The sequence below is a fragment of the Coenobita brevimanus genome, chromosome 8 (assembly GCF_032717465.1).
Source record: "Coenobita brevimanus isolate Jiangsu-jjx chromosome 8, ASM3271746v2, whole genome shotgun sequence".
Taxonomy (NCBI): domain Eukaryota; kingdom Metazoa; phylum Arthropoda; class Malacostraca; order Decapoda; family Coenobitidae; genus Coenobita; species Coenobita brevimanus.
The window spans coordinates 33,922,738-33,943,808 of NC_136961.1; the positions used below are offsets into that span (position 1 = coordinate 33,922,738).

At 40.8% G+C, this 21,071-nt stretch overlaps 2 protein-coding genes across 2 annotated transcripts in view; both read right to left on the reverse strand.

Annotated features, from left to right (window-relative positions):
• The window catches only part of LOC145407423 (uncharacterized), a 583,744-nt gene that overhangs the window by 40,529 nt on the left and 522,144 nt on the right, over window positions 1-21,071 (reverse strand). The window lies entirely within an intron of this gene.
• Window positions 1-21,071, reverse strand: part of LOC145406073 (uncharacterized) — a gene marked incomplete at its 5' end in the record, with an annotated part of 204,237 nt that overhangs the window by 20,441 nt on the left and 162,725 nt on the right. Inside the window, one exon of the mRNA XM_080277262.1 lies at window positions 8,106-8,231. Coding sequence (XP_080133388.1) covers window positions 8,106-8,231 — 126 coding nt within the window. The remainder of the gene's footprint in view (window positions 1-8,105; window positions 8,232-21,071) is intronic.

The window sequence follows — 21,071 nt, forward strand, 5'->3', positions numbered from 1 at the left end:
AGGGGATCCAGTCACGAAGTGCTACACGCTTCAAAACCAAAGTCCTTTAGCAGGGGCAACGCCTCAGCCCTTACCGAAAGAAGAGGAAATGGCGAAAGGAAAAAAAATTTTGTAGTCTGGCTGTTACTAAATCTTGCAGCTAGTAGTGCCTGATTGCAACTAGGCAGATGCAGCACATAAGCTTGTTCACCACAGCAAGGCAGCACTCAACAAGCAGAGGAAGTGTGGCCACGTGAAGTTTACCACAATGGTTTGGTAAGTAACTCCATCTTGTGCAGTCTTTGTGATAAATGGATGTATAAGAGATTCAGTGGTATTAAAGGTAGACTGTGAAATAATGCTGATTTGGTGTGTGTAGAGTGTTAAGGAAGGCATGTAGACAATGTCAGGGGTGAAAAACTGATCTTGCCAGGGAGTCTTATTGTCAGGACTCCATATTATAATTACAAATCATAATAAATAACTAGATAGATAGACAGACAGATAGAAGCAGCAAGTCAGAGGATGAGATAGGTATTGCGTCTGCGAGAATCGAGCAATGCTAAACATGCTTACACACTCTAACTCAAGGAATGCTTGATAGGCACACGACAGCGCCTCGTGACCATACACACACATACACACATACTCACACACAGGCTTCTAGAACATTTCAACAAGTGTAACACATGTGTCACGACCCCTGCTACACCAGAATTTAGGAAGCAGAACTCAGAAGGAGACAGGCCATAGAACTGACAGGTAGTAGGGAGAAGGAGCCTAGCAACATGGGCGAGAGGGTGGAAAAGAGAGAGAGAGAGAGAGAGGTTAGCTCGCAGGACTCTATACTTCACTCGTGTGTGAGAGACTTTGTTAATATTTCCAAGACAAATAAAAATAGTCCCCTACTCATCTTTACCTCTCCTGTCATTGCATGACAATGGGAATTAAGATTACTTACAAAACTACTCACGTATAACAACCGCTCGTCCACGAGTCTAATATATGTATAACTGATCTACAGAAATTCACTACAAGTTCTGCAAATTATATTGTGAGATATGGTGGCAGCAAACGTACGAATCTCGTCTACGAATCTACAGTGAATTTCTACAAAAGCATGCGAGACTCTAATCAAGATTAGCTTCAGTCCTACAGCGAATTCCTACAGAATACAAGCTACAAGCCTACGAGTCTACGGGTCTATAAGCCTATGAGCCTACGAGTTTACAAGCCTATGAACCTACGAGTCTACGAGTGTACAGTTGATTCCATATTATCAAGATTGAAAAAAAATACCTCTTACAACCAACAACTCACAACCAGCTCCTGACAATATTCTCTCCAACCTCTCCTTCGTCTCCCTGATCATCACGCTGATTTAGAGGTGAAGAGATCACAGGACGTTTGCCAGTAGATTAACAAAATACTGATACAAACAATCTTGCAATTGCTACGACGAACCAACGAACTACAACCATATACGATCAACTACAAATAACAAGTCTACAAGACATCTCCATAAGCTTCTACGTGCACCTACAAGAAGAGACAGTCTTCATCCCACAACGAGTAAATCACAAGAGGAAAGGACCGAGAATACGTCGAGAAAGAAAAACAAAACAAACAAATGAAGAGTGAGACACGACTCTCAACTCACAACCACCTGACCTCACCCTCCTATCTCTGCTACCGTTCCCCAACCTCCACCGCTGACGCAGGTTCACAGAGGTCAAGACGACGAAGCAAATACCAAGTCCATATTCACAACCCATCTTACTCACTTATCTTCACTCAAGTTACTCATTGCTACTCATTTACTCACCACAGCTACCAGTGTGGGAAGTCAACGTTACCATACGTGTTTGCTGACAGGACGCCACGCCTATCAACGTGTGTCTGACACCCCACAACACGTCAATCAACCTGTGAAGAACAACCCTATCACCACGTGCAACACCACTCACACCATTCCCACCACGGTAAAAATTAGTGAGTTACATAGTTACTTCATTTATACAATACACAGTGATAGACAAAAAAACTTCTGTACAAACATATAAAACGTGCTGTATAGTTACAACTTACGTACACATACTTACTTCAATTATCTGCATAATTCAATCACTAAATAATCACCAACAATAAATATTCTACACTGTATACAGTATATTCATTCATTTACTATAGCATTTATTTACTACCAACGAGTGTTACCATTTATACCTACATAAAATACGTATTTCATACATACAGCTATACATTATTACATCTACAAAGTAATAAAGAAAATATACCATCACAGTTACTCAGTGAGTGATTAAAAGAACTGTATTAAACATTTATTAATTAAAGCTACCTAGTGGAAACAGAGAAATTAAGTTACAAGGAAAACCAAAAAAAAAAAAAAAAAAAAGTGGCCAACACAAATGACGTTAGCAAGAATGAACAACATCTTCCACACAATCGTGAAGACAAAGATTTCCACACAGTGCTGACACATATATTGCCCACGATAGGTACAAGTGAACAACAAGTCAGTGTATATAGTTAATACTGTATATAGTGTATATAGTTAATACTGTATATAATGTATATAGTTAATCCTGTATATAGTGTATAAATATTTTTTATACAAACTAACAAAATATGGGACTATACAATATAATTTTCAGTAATATCTGTGCAATATAAACTAAACCTTAAAAAAAGGGTCCCAAGGGTATTAGCCAGCAATTATGCAACCTCGAACAACACCGAAAAAACGTAGACAAACGAGGAAAAACAAACTATAGAAAATCGATACATAAAAAAAAGAAGAAAGAAATAGAGTAAGATCACATAACAAACAAATGAAAATAAGTGTAAGTGTTACTATAAATGCCAAAATACCACATAAACTACAAACAAAAAAACAAATTGTTGTCTCCACAAGCTAGTGGCATGGCACATCATCATTATTATCAACCGCAGCATGACCGGATTCAATGTCAGGACTGCAATTATTACAATTATGTAACTACAAACGATATGTAACAATTATGTAACGACAAACGATTGCATTATATTACACTTGCTACAACTATGTGTAACGACAAACGATATGTAACAGTTATGTAACGACAAACGGTTGCATTGTGTTACACTTGCTACAATTATGGAACTACAAACAATATGTAACAATTATGTAACGACAAACGATTGCATTATGTTACACTTACTACAATTACGTAACTACAAACAATATGTAACAATTATGTAACAGTTGCATTAACAAGATGTAACTTTTATGTAACTTTAACTACAATTATAAGGCCAACACAGTTATGTAACAGTTGCATTAACAAAATGTAACTGCAATTATAAGGCCAACACAATTATGCATTACCACAATATTATGTAACAATTCATACAATGTTACAATTATGTATTACTACAATGTTACTACAATGTAACAATTACAATACAATTATGTATGGTAACAATTCATACAATGTTACAGTTATGTATTACCACAATGTTACGACAATATTATGTAAATTCATACAATGTTACCACAATTCTGTATTACCAGAATCATCACACACGTTAGGTGAAATATTAGACATTACTAAAGGGATAACTCAATATGTAATGTAATAACCTAGCAGTATTACCATCGCACAATTATATGCGTATGTCTATTATACATACACATCTTACAAAATGTCATACAACAACTATTGCATTTGTTCAATTATGTATACAACTTGTTTAAAATGTAATATTACTGGATCAGTACAATATTAACGTGAATATTATATGTATACAGTATTATAATCAATATTATGTACTAATAGATTAGCCTATGTCAATGATAATTACTGTTAGAGGACCTCCAGCACGTGACCGAGCAGTGTCAGGACTCCATATTATAATTACAAATCATAATAGATAGATAGATAGATAGACAGACAGATAGAAGCAGCAAGTCAGAGGATGAGATAGGTATTGTGTCTGCGAGAATCGAGCAATGCTAAACATGCTTACACACTCTAACTCAAGGAATGCTTGATAGGCACACGACAGCGCCTTGTGACCATAGACACACATACACACATACTCACACACAGGCTTCTAGAACATTTCAACAACAGTGTAACACACGTGACACGACCCCTGCTACACCAGAATTTAGGAAGCAGAGCTCAGAAGGAGACAGGCCATAGAACCGACAGGTATTAGGAAGAAGGAGCCTAGCAACATGGGCGAGAGGGTGGAAGAGAGAGAGAGAGAGAGCGGGACAGGGAGGTTAGCTCGCGGGACTCTATACTTCACTCTTGTGTGAGAGACTTTGTTAATATTTTCAAGACAAATAAAAATAGTCCCATACTCACCTTTACCTCTCCTGTCATTGCATGACAATGGGAATTAAGATTATCTACTTACAAAACTACTCACGTATAACAACTGCTCGTCAACGAGTCTAATATATGTATAACTGATCTACAAAACTTCACTACAAGTTCTACAAATTATAGTGTGTGTTTGAGTGTTGTCATTTAGGGAACATGTTACGTGCTGGCAGTGGGGGTGAAGCTAGGTCTGTGTCTAGAGTAAGCTATGTTTAGAGGAAGTTCGAGGAGATGTTGCCTCTCCTGACGCTGACAGGGTTCACCCTCAGCGCTAGGGGATATATGTATGTGACAGTGTACTCCTGTATGGTATAGAGACCTGGGCAATAAAAGAAGAGGATCCTCGTAGGTTCAAATGAACGGAAATGACAATGATTTGATGGATATATAGTGCATCCTTGAATGTCTGGAGGAGCTAGGATTATGAATAGCTGAGAGGAAGGATGGGATTGGAATTTACTGGTGTTGTTATGAGGAAGGGTAAATTGAGATGCATTGGGCATGTTGAGAAAATGAAGGATGACAGCTGGGTGCAGAAGGTTGAAGTGTGAACGGTGGTGGTAGGGTTGCGAGAGGCAGACCGGAAAAGACCTGGAAATAGGTAACAGAATAAGACCTCGGGGACAATTGACTGAAAAGGGAGGCTGTCAGACATCGAGCAGCGTGGAAAGTCGCCATTAGGTGACCAAGGCTGATGCATGCAAGCATGTTGGAACTTAAATATATATATATATATATATATATATATATATATATATATATATATATCATCATCATCAGCCGTTGAGGTCCACTGCAGGACCGGCCTATCCCTCCCGAAGCAGGGACGATACAGCCAATGTATCTCTACCTAGTGGCTTAGGCTTTCTGGTAGAGACTGTATGTAGCGTGAGAAGTGCTTGTGAGTGTGATTGTAGTGTTGTAGTGGCTTTGGATTTGTGTGTAGTCTGTGAACCAAGTGTAATTGGCCCGCCTTAAGCCGATTGGGTGCAAGCATACTAATATGAAACACTGGTTCAACCACAGCACCCCTTGTGTCCGCCAAAGTAGCAAGTGGCTTGGTGAACGCTTCTCAAAGTTTTTACAACTCTGGCGGGAGGTGAACCCCCGCTCACCAGTGTGCGAAACGCACACTGTACCATTCTACCGCAGAGGCTCCATATATATTGTGTGTGTGACGGCAAAACCTGCTACACTATATATATATACTACTACATTATATAAATATATATATATATATATATATATATATATATATATATATATATATATATATATATATATATATATATATTTATAGTGTAGTACGTATATAGTGTAGCAGGTTTTGCCGTCACACAGACAATAGTACGTGGGTCACTCTGTCCGTCACATCACGATATACTATATATATATATATATATATATATATATATATATATATATATATATATATATATATATATACACTACAGTATATCGTGATGTGACGGACAGTGACCCACATACTATTGTTTGTGTGACGGCAAAACCTACTACACTAGCCTGTCTCCTAAGCTTCCTTCTCACGTCTCTTCTATCCCCTTCTGTCTCCTCTGGTTCTCTCTGGCTCACTGACTATCACCTCCGATTTCTGGGAATACATTCTGCTCGGTGGGTGGGTGTGTAATGTCTAGAACTTTTCTGCCCTATGGACTAACCAGCTTTCGTCAGTTACCCCACGTGTTTGCTGCCTAATGGGATTCTTGATCGTCTGGAAAATGGTATGTGTTTTGCATTTTGGTCAAAGGATTTGTACGTCTCTACCTGAACACCAGATATTACATATTGTACAAGTGGTACATATTGTACTATGATATGTACTAATGGCTATAATTATCACATGCCTATAACTAATACATATTGTTATGACATATTAATGCCAATATATCTAGTTATGAGTCATAGCCTCTTCATCTCAGCATCTCACCTATTACTCAGCTCCTTCAACTTTTTTCGTCGGCGCGCTCACCATATCACTGATCAAATTATTTTGAACTCTATGGTTGCATTCTCCCCTAACTACGGCAGGAATGCAGTACCCATTTACTTATGTACTCACACCCCTTTATTGTCTGGCTGTCTAAGACAAAAGTTAACCGATCCTCTCAAATCTTCATATGTACAGCTGATGTCAGTCTCCCTCTGCCCCTTACGTCCAATCTTTTAAACCCATGCAGGGTTGGAGCAATTACACTTCAAATATTTATTTACAATTACGGTTACAATTACTTTCATTTTTATCAAAATTACAGTTAATATTACAAATACATTTTGGAATAGCAGTTACCTTACAATTACAATTACTGCAAAGCAAAATCAATTATAATTACAGTTATATTTACAAATTCCCGAATTTGGGGGGAAAAAAAATCATTTGGGTTAAGAAAAATAATTTTGCATTGTAAGGTTGTCCTTTATTTACAAACAGTGGCACAGACTAATTTGAAAACAAAATTAAACATTCATTTTTGTAGAAGTTGCAGATAGTAACTAAAAGGCTGGTAATTTTTCGAATAATTCACTATTGCACTTAATCAAAAACACTGAACGGAAGGCAGTGACACCAAGTTGAGCTCTGTTTACAGTGAAATAATTTCCGGCAATGCTGAAAACTCGCTCTGATGGAGCAGATGTAGCACTACACCCAGTTACCTCTTTTACAAGGTTCTTCAATGGATGCAAAGCTTGTGACACTTCTTTCAAGTACTGTATAGTACTGGATCACTGGAAAATGGTAGAGTTCCTTCCTCTAAATACTGCCTGAATAAAAGACGCGCTGACACTGCGCTTCCCTATGATCCCCGTTGATTTTGGAGCTTTCATGAAAGGTTGCTGGTTCCTTGAAAGCAGTGACATGAAACAGGGAAGTGAGCATGGAAGTGAAAAAGCTACTATATGACAATACTGTGATACCGACTCTAACATATGGAAGTGAAGCTTGAACCTTGTTGGATGGACAGACAAGAGTGAGAGCAGTGGAAATGAGTTATTTGAGAGGAGCATGTGGAGTCACATGGAGAGACAGACTGACAAGCGAGGATGTGAAGGAATGTTGTGGTGTGGATGTGGATGTGATAGGAAGCGTTAAGAGAAACACACTGAGGATGTTTGGCCATATGGAGAGGATGGAGAGTGACAGACTAATAAGGAGAGTGTATGTGAGTGAGGTGGAGGGGGGGGAGAGGGAAGGGAAGGCCAAGGATGAGATGAAGGAATGGGATGGAGAGGTATATGAGAGAGGGGGATGTGAACTGGGAGCAGGGCAATGAAATGACGGGGGACAGGGCGACATGGAGGCGATTTGTTTGTGGCTACCCCTTACGAGATTGATGCAATATATAGACAGATAGATGAACATTTTGGTATGAAAGAGAACAGTCTGGGTCTTTTTGATTCCGGTAATCCTGCTAGATCATCCTTGTTACTTTCTTTAGCCACTGTTGACCCCTCGTGAACCACCTCCAATTCTTTATGCATTTCCTTGACATATGCCAGCACGCACTTGGTCCTTCTGCTCTTGTAATGAAAGCTAGTCCAGTTTGAACCTAGGAAACAAAAAAGCCTCCACATGAATATCTCTAATTTCCATGTGTATGAATCCATTCTTTTCTTCGGAGTTCAATAGCATTTTAGCCAGTTGTTCACAGCATTGTAATTTGGCAAAGTATTATGAATTAGATTCTCCAGTGAGTGTTTAAGTCCCTGAATCACTGGTATGGTCACATTCTTCTGTCCCTCCACAACCTCCAAGGCCTCGTGAAAAGGTTCAAAGACAATCTCAAGCTCCTTTAAGGCAGAAATATCCACTGGCATGAGTTTCTTACTCCTCTGCTTTCTCTGGGACAGAAGATCAATTACATTATGCACCTCCACAGGGTTTTTGAGTTTAGATTTCACCATTTTCGGTTGTGAATTCTATCTTGTCACATTGTGTGTCTGGAGAACAATCCCTTTAGATCGAAGGTAAGAAGCAGCTACTGTTGATTTCCTCATTGAGTTGATCAAGGATGCAATTTTCTGATGCGTTGATGAAAGTAATGATTTTTTTTTATTTGGGTGAGTAAACCCATATCTCACACACAGTTGCTGAGTATGTGCAAAACATCCCATTCTTTGAGGAAGGTAAGTCAGAACATCTAAGCGGATATCCTCATCAATGATATTAAGGTCACATGAATTTCCAGCCCCCTCTTCTTCCTGATCTAAGTAGAAACTTGGCAAGATTATGTCAAACGCATTCACTATTAAGATGCATTATCAGCTACAACTTTCTTTACTTTCTGTTGCATACTGAACCGATTGACAGCTTCCTCACAGGCAGATGCAGTGTTAAATGCTATGTGTCGCCCTTCTGAATCATCACAACCAAGGACACGAGACTTTAGTTCCCAGTCTCTGTTAATGTAGTTCACTGATGGGAAGAGATTGTATGTGTGAGCCGTGAGGAATGTGTGTCTAGGAGAGAATGTGAACGAGTTTGTCTAGCCTTTTCTGCGCGTTTTTGTTCAGTCCAGCCTCTACCAAGCGGCCTGAGTAGGAGGAGTTCTCTGGTGACATTGGCATCGGTGACTGGTAAAATCTAGGGATTAAGGAGGAGCAAGGGCTCTGGACCATACCCCTCTTCCACCACGAGATCTTGGGCCTTGGCATTTCCGATCGAAGGGGAACAAACAGCTGGGTCAGGTCCCACGAGAGAACAAGTGTTTGGGACAAAGTCAGTAGAACTGTCAAAACGTGGCTTAGGTGGGTTAATCCCTGGGCATCTTAATCCCTTAATGACAGCTTGGTACAGGGTTACCTTACCGGTACCACTTTCCTCCCCTTTCACAATTACAATTGTTATAATTCTCTTATCAATTAATTAATTGTAATTACAATTACATCAATTTTATTTTCAGTTACAATTATAATTACGATTACTAAATTCTGTAATTAATTAAATTTCAGTTAAATTACACTTACAATTACTCCAACGCTAAACCCATGTATACAGGAATCACGAGATGAACGGATCCTGATTTTAACTCCTATTTTTCAGTTATTCCCGGAGAGGACACATTTTGTCCAGGGTTCCAGCTTCCTATTCTTTTACACAATAGACGATGAATACAAAATTTGTCTTTGAACTGAAGCATCAGTCACTTTAGAACGTGAAATTTAAGATGATCTTTTCAAAATGAATTAACCACACAGGACCGTAGAACCACAGTTGATTTGGGTATGGGATGATTGTCGGGTAATATCAAGAAAATGTCTTTGCAGTGACATGAAGGGATACATTATGGGTCAACATCTAAAATTTCACATATGCCAGTATTAACTGTGAATATAAGCTGCCGACTGAATTAATATTCTGTATATGCCTATTCTCCATAATTTTTTTTTTTTTTTTTTTTACATTTTGCATTGTAAATATATTGAATCCTATGGCTAGAATGGAGATGAAGGCTGCATATCTTAAGTCTGTGAAGTCAGAAAGTCAGGTACTGGGTTCACAGATTGTCTGATAACCAAAGACTGTTCTACAGCAGCCAGCAAGAAGAAACCTTGTGTATGATAACTGGTAAAGAAACATTTAAACTGTAATATTCATGAATGCTATAATATACAGTAAATGAAAGAAAACCAACATCCAGTTAATCCAAGTGACTACACAGCAGAGCTGGTGAGCCTAAGGGAAAGGACTTTCAAAATCAGTGACAGAAGTTTCACATAAATAAAATGCAAAGTACTTTAATTACGAGCAGTATCCGCGTTGATAAAATATCAACAAATGGTGCACAACGTTGTAAAGTAACGGGTTTATCTTTGTCAAGTGCTTCAGAAGTTATCGTAAAAAAACTCCCACTGCAGATTAAGTTTTAAGCAAAGTTTAAGTTCAGCTGACCATATACATTTTACGGTAACTCCATAGAAAAGAGAAATGTACTGTAGCTTTATTTTTTTTTTTTTTTTATCTTGGTCCAGATTTTCGTGCTTTTGCAGTTTAACTCACGTAGGGCAGTGAAGGAAACAGATATTTCTGCAGCTCTTCATTCTTTCCATAAGATGTCATTGCGACTAGCATCATATGTTTTTTACAACTCGGTATTCAAGGCGTAGAAATTAAAGTTTTAGGCCAGGTTAGAGTACAAACAATATAACACCTTAAATGTTAAATGTCTCCTCTATTCAGATGAAAGTCATCTGAAGAAAGCAGTGAGAAAGTATTACTGAAAGTCTTAATGGACACTTTTTTAAGGGGCAGTGGGCTATATTTTGGGTAAGAACCGTATACTTACTTACCAATTTTCTTGAAAATTTAACACAACACAAATAAAATACCTACTTACGTGTGAAGGAAGTTTGAAGTTGATATATGAAAAAGAAAGATGGGAAAAAAATTATTTGATAAAATCGCTTGAAATTTTTATTCATTCATCATTCATCATCCAATCCTACGTTACCCCATGAGAAGCGTAGGAACTCGGGGCTAGGCAAGTTGGTCCTGGCATTTAAGTGACCAGTCTCACTTATCCCTGAGTGGCATTATGTGAGCAATAAACCCCAACCATCCCTTGGATATAAACCTTCACCGGCTCAATCTGACTGGAGCTCCGTAATTACCCACTAAACCACCAGGCGCCAAAATTTGGTTATATGGTTACCACCCAGCGTAGTAAATGGTTTCCTGGTGTACAGGAAACCATTTGACTTGTCACTCAGTGTAAAGTCACCCACAGGCAGAAAGAAGACGAAAGAATTAAGGAAAGAAAGACAGAAGAGGGAGTGTAAAGTCACCGTAGGCAGAAGGACGAGAAAAGAATGAAGGAAAGAAAGATAGACGATGATGAAAGGAAAGAAGCATGGAGGAGAGGAAAGGTTAGACACCCAAGAACAGCACTACATCGAGTGAGTGGATGGTGAGCGCCCCCACTTATCACAAAATTGAAATTTTTACCTAAATTTAAATTGCCAGAGCTATGAAGTACTCGACAATATGATAATTTTTAAGCTACCAGTGCTAACTTTGTTCATATACAAATAATATTTATGGTTTCCTTTTTGTGGTGTATTAAATTTCCATGAAAATTGGTCAGTTATTATTATTTATACCCAAAATATAGCCCACTGCCCCCTTTAGCACTTTGCCGCACAAGAGTCTTCCTAGGCTGACTAGAATGATCTGGCAGCAGCATGATATTACAATATCTAGTTCCCTCACAGAAAAGCCTGCTCTAATAGTCAAATCCAGTTAATGCCAGACGATTATATTCAGCTGAGGCTGAATTACAAACGCTTGAGAGTGTTAACGACTGTTGTGTCTGGTCACCTCCTTATAAGAAATCTCTCCCTACCGAAACATACTCATTCTGTGAACTTTGTCACTACTTAATGGCAGTGTTGAAAAAGTTCTTAGTAAGTGACATGAATAAAAAGAATTCATTTGGGGTTCCCTGTGATCATGCAGTGAACGCATTACATTTTCACCATAATATAGTGGATATTGTTGATATGGTACTCCTGAATTTACAAGGCTTACTCTCCTTCGTCTACAAAGCATTCTTTTGCAACTGCAGGTATTCACAGGAAGAATTGTGGTTGGAAATGGGCTGACGTAGTAAGAACATTGCTTAAAATATATGGCACTGCGGGATCTGGTGTAGATGTGACCCTCCTTTTGCCACCTCTTGATCCACTTGCACACGGTTGCGAGGCTTTTGTCTGTCTCCTTGGCTATGGCACGCGCAGACATCCCGCCCACCCACATCCACACAAATCTGGAGCGATCCTCCAAGCTTGTTACCCGTGGGGAACGCTTGATGTCCATTTTTGTTAATGATATCTGAAAGTAATTTTGTATAGCCAAAGGTAGTGTCTTCCATTGTACAGTTCAGGATATAAGTAATGATACTCCTCGTTATAACGAGACATCTACGACGGCTTCCGAAAGGCAGTGATGCATCGCGGAGACACAAACTTTTCAGAAAATTATGAAAGAGCATTTTAAAAGAAATGCTCGGATGAAACTTGAAGTAGAATTAGTATCTACAGTTTTACAGACCCCTGCAAAAATTCCATTCCTCCTTTTGACATTCAGTAACCTATTGCATTTTAACTTGTGTAAAATTGCATTTAATCATTATAATATGCTTGGTTAATTTAGGCTTTCTCAAACTTATATATGTGACATAACCTCTGAGTTATTAGATCACTGATTCGTATCCCCATCACCGAAGCACGAAATACAGATTGATGTACCAGTAACACTAATCCTTTGCAGAAAGGCAGCACACATTAGCTGTCGTAAAATGTTATTTACTTTGCCATGCGAATGAATGTTAACGTGCACGCAAAATTTATGTCTCTGTTGACACAGCATTTTAATCATGACATCAATGTCACATTTGAGTGTTAAAGAATGATATGGATGTGTTATGGGACGTAATGTCCTCATTTTCAATAATCATCTCTTAAATTATCTATCTTTGTATCTCTCTGTCTATGGCCAGGCGCTATAATCCCGTAAGGGGTGGCTGTTTGAGTTAGTTGTTTTACGGGAAGGGACACAAACCCTTCATCAACCCACTTGTTGACACGTAGGGAGGACGTTTGGGTTTGTTGTATAGCTACCACCACCCATTGTAAATGGTTTCCTGGTTGCAGGAAACGATGAGGCTTTTCACATAATGTAAAGCCATCTAAAAAGGAAAGCAGAGCAATAAAGTTAGCAAAATTAGTATACTCTATACTGATTTTGCAAAATCCCCCAAAATACTCCCTGGAAACAATTCTGTGGACCCCTGAGGTTTTGCAATCCCCTGTTTGAGAACCCCTGGGTTAGTTAAAAAGCCACTTTTAACAATTGTTAATTTCAGCTGCTAAAATATATATAATGTTTTGAGCTACTGAAAGGAAGAGGATGAGAACTTTTGCAGGCAATCGTACTTAACTGAGAAGAAGCCAGTTATCCGGCAGCAGACGTATCTAATGTAAACGGAAAGCTTCATAACCCTTAAAGACGTAGATTTAGGATCACAAAAATTATGTTCTCTAGAAGGACATCACTGCAACATAAAATCCACGACATATCTCACCACCTGTGTGTGTGTGTGTGTGTGTGTGTGTGTGTGTGTGTGTGTGTGTGTGTGTACCACTGTCAATCAGGAAGTGCGTCAGTCACGACGAGTAACGAGGTATAAATCCTTTGCATGTTATGCCCGAATGTGTCTTTTATGATAATTAGCTCAAACGAGTTAACCTATTTGGGAAAGATACTACGTTCGCCTGACTCTGTGATTTGATACCAAAACTTCTCATACAATGGCAAGATTTCTGAAGGAGATAAAAGTGTACTGTTCCGGATACATATTATTTTTGTAAAATTAGTACTTGTGTGTATGGCTGGATGTTTTTCCCTCCAGATAGGCTCTCTGGCTATGGAACATTTTTTTTCTAGTCTATAACTAACATCACAAACTATAACACGGAGGATTTTTAATTATTTTATCTATATTACCATAAAAAGGGCTCTGTGAATATTATAAAACACATCGAAAAAACTTTCTCAAAAGGACATACGGGTAATGTTCCTGCTTTTCCCAACCATTGTTCGGGTTTTCCACTGCAACCATTATTTCTGCAATAAAATCTCCTCTACTCTGGGTACTTCAGTGCAAGACGCCTGACTGACTGCCCATATGATTTGTAAAATATTTTACAGATACGTATGTACAACACCATCAATTACCTAGTTATTTGCATTATACAGTTTTTCTATTCTGTGCGATGTGCGATCTAAGCTTCTTAATTCGGTTAGATAATTTTTGACAGAATGACAATAAGCAAAAAAGCCGTTCTGATAATTAAATTATTATGGACATCACCTTTACCAGTGGGTAGGCAGTTAGAAGACCTGTCATTGCAGATATAATAATGTGTAGCAGAAAGGCTGCATAGAATAATACGTGGATTGTAGAATGATGAATGCAGAACCTATGAACTTCGATTCTATTTATCTATAGCCCAATGCTCTAATCCCGCAAAGGGTGGCCGCAGACAAAACGCCTCCAAGTCGCTCTGTCACCCACCATTTGACTGCCCTCCCCCAAACTCACTCCCCCCTCCCTCGTATACCTCTCAACTCCATCCCTCCACCTTACCCTTGGTTCTCCCCTCCCTCTCCCTCCTCCACCTCACCTATATACACCCTCTTAGTTAGTCTTTCATTCTCCATTCTCTCCACATGTCCAAACCACCTCAGTGTATTTCTCCCAATTTTCTGTCACATCCACATCCACCCCACAACGTTCTTTCACTTCTTCATTCGTCAACCTGTCCCTCCATGTCACCCCACATGCTCCTGTCAGGTAACTCATTTCTACTCTGTTCTCACTCTTGACTTGTTCCCCTCTAGCAAGGTCCACGCCTCGCTTCGATACGTCAGGGTGAGGATCACAATACTATCTTGCAGTGACTTCTTAACTTCCATGCTCACCTCCCTATTTCTCATCACTGCTTTCAGTGAGCCAACAACCTTCTTACCTTGCTGTACCCTTTCAAGCAATTCATCCCCAAAAGTTCCATCCTTACTCATCAAACTACCCAAGTACTTGAATGCACTCACATTCTCCATATCCTCACCATCCATCGTCACTGTATATTCTGTGACTTCTTTCCTCTCAAACACCATACCTTTACTCTTGTTTACATTAACTTTCAGATTTCTCTTCTTACACACTGTCTCAAATTCATTCAACAATCCTTACAACTCCCATTGAACTTCACTCAGCAATACTATATCATCAGCAAACAGCAACACCGGAATCTTTCACACCTCACCCTCATTCATTAGAGCCTCCCCCACATCCACTGCCCTACCTTACACCTCCCTTACAACCCCATCCACGAATATATTAAACAGCCATGGAGACATCACACATCCCTGTTTCAGTCTCACATTTGGATAAAAGAATTCACACCATAGCCATAGCTCCCTCTTACATACTCTTCACAGTACCCAACAATCTCCATACACTCCATATATTCTTAATAACTTCCACATACCTTGCCTGTCTACTCTGTCTATGTTTTCTCCAAGTCCATGAAGGCAGAATAAACTTTCTTTTCCTTCTCTAGATACTTCTCCACTAAACATCTTAGAACAGATATCTGATGTACACACCCTTTTCCCTTCCTAAATCCTCCTTGTTCTTCTACAACTAGTTCCCCTGTTATATGCCTAACCCTATCAATGAGTAGTCTACCATATATATTTCCAACCACACTAAGAAGACAAATACCCCTATACCACATACGTCTCTCTCCCATTCTCCTTTGTATAAAGGAACAATCATACCTGATTTCGAGTCCACTGGAACCATTCCCTCTTCCGTAGCCAATCTACACAATTTCCATATACACTCCACAACAATCTCACCCCCATACTTGAACATTTCACCACACACTCCATCAATTCATGGGGCCTTTCCCATCTTGATCTTCTTCATTGCTACAACTACTTCTGCTCTACTGATCTCTTCCTCCCTTCACTCATCTCTTCTTCTCCCAGCCATTCCCCAACCACTTAAACTCGCACTGCTCTCACTCTCTACATTCAACAAATCCTCAAAGTGCTCCTTCCATTTCCTCATTTTCTCTCTCTTCTCCACCAGCAATCTATTATTCTCATCTTTCACTGTCCTACTATTTTCCCTTTCACACTGTGTTACTTTCTTGACCTCCTTCCAAAACAATTTCTTACTCTCCCTCCATTTCACACTCAGATTCCTCCCAAACTCTTCATCTACTCTCTTCTTACTCTCCTTCACCAATCTCTTCAATTCCCTTCTCCTGCTCACATACAGAGTCATCTTCTCCTCTACCTATACTCGCTAGCCAGTCAGTATATGCCTTGCTCTTTTGTTCCACAGCTCGTTTCACCCCATCATTCCACCATGCTGTCCCTTGCACACCCCTGCATCTCCTCTTCAGTCCACAAACCATCTTGCACGCTGCGCCTATCTCTTCCGTGAATATCTTGCATACTTCTTCCACCCTTTCCACCTCCTCTAACCCATACCTTCCCAATCTTTCTTCTGCAATGCTCTTATACTCTGCCAATTTCTCACTGTCTTGCAACTTCTCCACTCTTTTCATAGAAGCTGTTTCGTCCTCTCTTCCCCTTCATCTTTTCACTCATTTTCTTTGCAGCTCTACCTTGGCCATCACTAAGTGATGGTCCGAGATTCCATTTCCCCACCCTCTCCACCCTCTTGCATCCAACACTTCCCTTCTCATTCACTCACCCACACACACGTAATCTATCATTGCCTTTCGTTCAACAAGTTTACCATCCATCCTCCTCATGACTCTGTATGTATACCTGTGGATCATCTTATGCCGGAAGAAGGTGCTGGCTATTGCCAACCCTTTACCAGCACAGATGTTCACCAAAGCACTACCATTCCCATCTACTTCAGCTGGCACACCCCACTGACCAACCACTTCATCCACTCCTATATTCCCAACTTTACCATTCATGTTTCCAATCAAAAACACTCTCTCACTCCTCCCAGACTTGTTAATACATGCTTCTTCACTTGCCCAAAACTCATCTTACACTCTTGACACGTGGTCCTCTTTCGGCACATATGCACATACAATTGCCCAAGCTTGTATATCTACTTTCATCCTCACCCATACAATCCTTGCACCCACTGTTCCATACTCTCTTATATTCTCCTTCCACTTCTTTAGAAACCACCACAGCCAACACAGGTAGATAACTGGGTCTGGTGAGTGAGGCCCGGCATCGAAACCACTGTCGCGGTGCCGGTTTGTTTCCCCCCTGGGGGTAGGGGGGTTTCAAGAATACTCCCCCAGTATCCCTGCTTGTCGTACGAGGCGACTAAAAGGGTTGGTGGTGGTTTAGTGCCCCAACCCGTAAAAAGAACCAACTAAAAAAGCGAATAAAGCGCCTCGGACCTGGACGGACCATACGTTGACGACTAACGAACGGACAAAGGACATTCTTAGGGTGGGAACATGGAATGTGAGAGGAGTGAATGATGAAGTGAAAGAAAGAGAGATTGTTCAGGTGCTTGAGGATGCAAAAGTGGATATATGTGGATTGACTGAAACTAAATGGTGAAAGTGAAAGGGTGAGAGAATGGGAATATGGTGTAGGTATATGTGCGGGAGTCAGTGAGAATGAGAGGGCAAGAGAGGGAGTATGTCTGATGATAAGCAAGAAGTGGAAGGAGAATATAAGAGAGTATGGAAGAGTGGGTGCAAGGATTGTATGGGTGAGGATGAAAGTAGGTATACAAGCATGGGCGATTGTATGTGTGTATGCTCCAACAGAGGATCGAGTGGCAAAAGTGAAAGATGAGTTTTGGGTGAGAGTAGAAGCATGTATGGACAAGTTTGAGAGGAGCGAGAGAGTGCTGTTGATTGGAGACATGAATGGCAAAGTTGGGAATGTACGAGTGGAAGGAGTGGTTGGTCAGTGGGGTGTGCCAGCTGAAGTAGATGGGAATGGTAGTGCTTTGGTGGACATCTGTGCTTGTAAGGGGTTGGCAATAGCCAACACCTACTTTCGTCATAAGATGATCCACCGGTATACATGGAGAGTAATGAGGAGGATGGATGGTGAACTTGTTGAACGAAAGGCAATGATAGACTCCGTGTGTGTGGATGAGCGAATGAGAAGACAAGTGTTGGATGCAAGAGTGTGGAGAGGGTGGGGGAATGGAGTCTCGGACCATCACTTAGTGATGGCCAAGGTAAAGATGCAAAGAAACTGGTTGAGGAGGCGAAGGGGAAGACAGGAGGAAGCAGCTCCTGTGAGAAGAGTGGAGAAATTGCAAGATAGTGAGAAAATGACAGAGTATAAGAGCATAGTGGAAGAAAGATTGGGAAGGTATGAGCTAGAGCAGATGGAAGGGGTGGAAGACGTATGTAAGATATTCACGGAAGAGATAGGCGCAGCGTGTGAGGCGGTTTGTGGAGTGAGGAGGAGATGCAAGGGTGTGCAAGGGACAGCATGGTGGAATGAGGTGAAACGAGCTGTGGAACAAAAGAAGAAGGCATATGGTGAATGGTTGGCGAGTAGAGGTAGGGGAGAAGATGAGACAGAGAAGAGAGAGGTATATGTGAGCAGGAGAAGGGAGGTTAAGAGACTGGTGTAGGAGAGTAAGAAGAAAGTGGATAAAGAGTTTGGGAGGAATCTAAGTGTGAAATGGAGGGAGAGTAAGAAATTGTTTTGGAAGGAGGTAAAGAAAGTAAGGCAGTGTGAAAAGGGAAGTAATAGGGGAGTGAAAGATAGGAATAATAGATTGTTGGTGGAGAAGAGAGAGAAATTGAGGAGATGGAAGGAGCACTTTGAGGATTTGTTGAATGTAGAGAGTGAGAGCAGTGTGAGTATAAGTGGTTGGGGAATGGTTGGGAGAAGAAGAGATGAGAGGAGGGAGGGAGAGATCAGTAGGGCGGAAGTAGTGGAAGCTGGGAAAGGCCCCAGATATTGATGAAGTGTGTGGTGAAATGCTTAGGTATGGGGGTGAGATTGTTGTGGAGTGGATATGGAAGTTGTGTAGATTGGCTTGGGAAGAGGGAAGGGTTCCAGAGGACTGGAAATCAGGTATAATTGTTCCTCTGTACAAAGGAAAAGGGGAGAGAGAAGTATGTGGTAACCATAGGGGTATTTGCCTTCTTAGTGTGACTGGTAAAATATATGGTAGAATACTCATTGATAGGGTTAGGCATACGACAGAGGAGCTAGTTGGAGAAGAACAAGGGGGATTTAGGAAGGGAAAAGGGTGTGTAGATCAGATATTTGTTCTAAGATGTTTAGTGGAGAAGTATCTAGAGAAGGGAAGGAAAGTGTATGCTGCCTTCATGGACTTGGAGAAAGCTTATGACAGAATAGATAGGCAAGGTATGTGGAAGGTATTAAGAATATATGGAGAGGAGGGGAAATTGTTGAGTGCTGTGAAGAGTATGTACGGGGGAGCTAGGGCTACGGTGCGAGTGGATGGTGAGCTGAGTGAGTTCTTTGATCTCAATGTGGGACTGAAACAGGGGTGTGTGATGTCTCCATGGCTGTTTAATATATATATGGATGGGGTTGTAAAGGAGGTGCAAGGTAAGGCAGTGGATGTGGGGGTGGCCCTAATGAATGAGGGTGAGATTTGGAAGCTTCCTGTGTTGCTGTTTGCTGATGATACAGTATTGTTGAGTGAAGATGAATGGGAGTTGCAAGGTTTGGTGATTGAATTTGGGACAGTGTGTAGGAGGAGGAAGCTGAAAGTTAATGTAAACAAAAGTAAAGTTATGGTGTTTGAGAGGAATGAAGTCACAGAGTGTGCAGTGAGGTTGGATGGTGAGGATATGGAGAATGTGAGTGCATTCAAGTACTTAGGTAGTGTGATGAGTAAGGATGGAACTTTGGGGGATGAAGTACGTGAAAGGGTACAGCAGGGAAGGAAGGTTGTTGGTACACTGAAAGCAGTGATGAGAAATAGGGAGGTGAGTATGGAAGTTAAGAAGTCACTGCATGATGGTATTGTGATCCCTACCCTGATGTATGGAAGCGAGGCGTGGACCTTGCAAGAGGGGAACACGTCAAGAGTGAGAGCAGTGGAAATGAGTTACTTGAGAGGAGCATGTGGAGTGACGTGGAGGGACAGGTTGACGAATGAAGAAGTGAAGGAACGTTGTGGGGTAGATGTGGATGTGGTTGAGAAGATTAGGAGAAATACACTGAGGTGGTTTGGACATGTGGAGAGAATGGAGAATGAAAGACTGACTAAGAGGGTGTATGTAGGTGAGGTGGAGGGAGGGAGAGGGAGGGGTAGACCGAGGATGAGGTGGAGGGATGGAGTTGAGAGGTATATGAGGGAGGGGGGGTGAGTTAGGGGGAGGGTAGTCAAATGGTGGGTGACAGAGTGACTTGGAGGCGTTTTGTCTGCGGCCACCCTTTGCAGGATTAGGGCGTCGGGCTATAGATAGATAGATAGATAGATTTCTTGTTTATCGTCAGAATTACTCCCTCTCTTGTCCTTTCATTCTCTTTAACTCCCGCACATATTCTTAAACCATACTCCCATTCTCTCACCCTTTCACTTTCACCATTTAGTTTTAGTCAATTCACATATATCTACTCTTGCAACCTCAAGCACCGGAACAATCTCTCTCTCTTTCACTTCATCATTCACTCCTCTCACATTCAACGTTCCCATCCTTAGAATGTCCTTTGTCCATTCCTTGGTCGTCAATGTATGGTCCGTCAATTTGTTTAGTTAGTTCTTTTTACGGGGTGGGGCACTAACCCACCACCAACCCTTTCGCCTCATACGACAAGCAGGGATATTGAGGAAGTGTTCTTGAAACCCCCCTTCCCCCAGGGAAAAGGATATTAGAGCAAGATCGAAAAAGGTGCCCGACCGGCAACAAAATGGAGAAGGGATTCGTGACTCAGAGTAGAGGCTAGACTTCAGAATGCTAAGAGAGACGAAAATGGTAAACAAAAACCCAACTGGTGCAAAGAAAGAGACGAGGCAGAACATCCTGGGGTATCATTTCAAGACGGTGGCAGGGAGCACTCTCCCACACCACACAACTCCCACCCAAATTTTGTATGAAGGCCCATTTATGACTCATGATTTACATAAAGCACATGTTTTGTGTGTTAAGCTA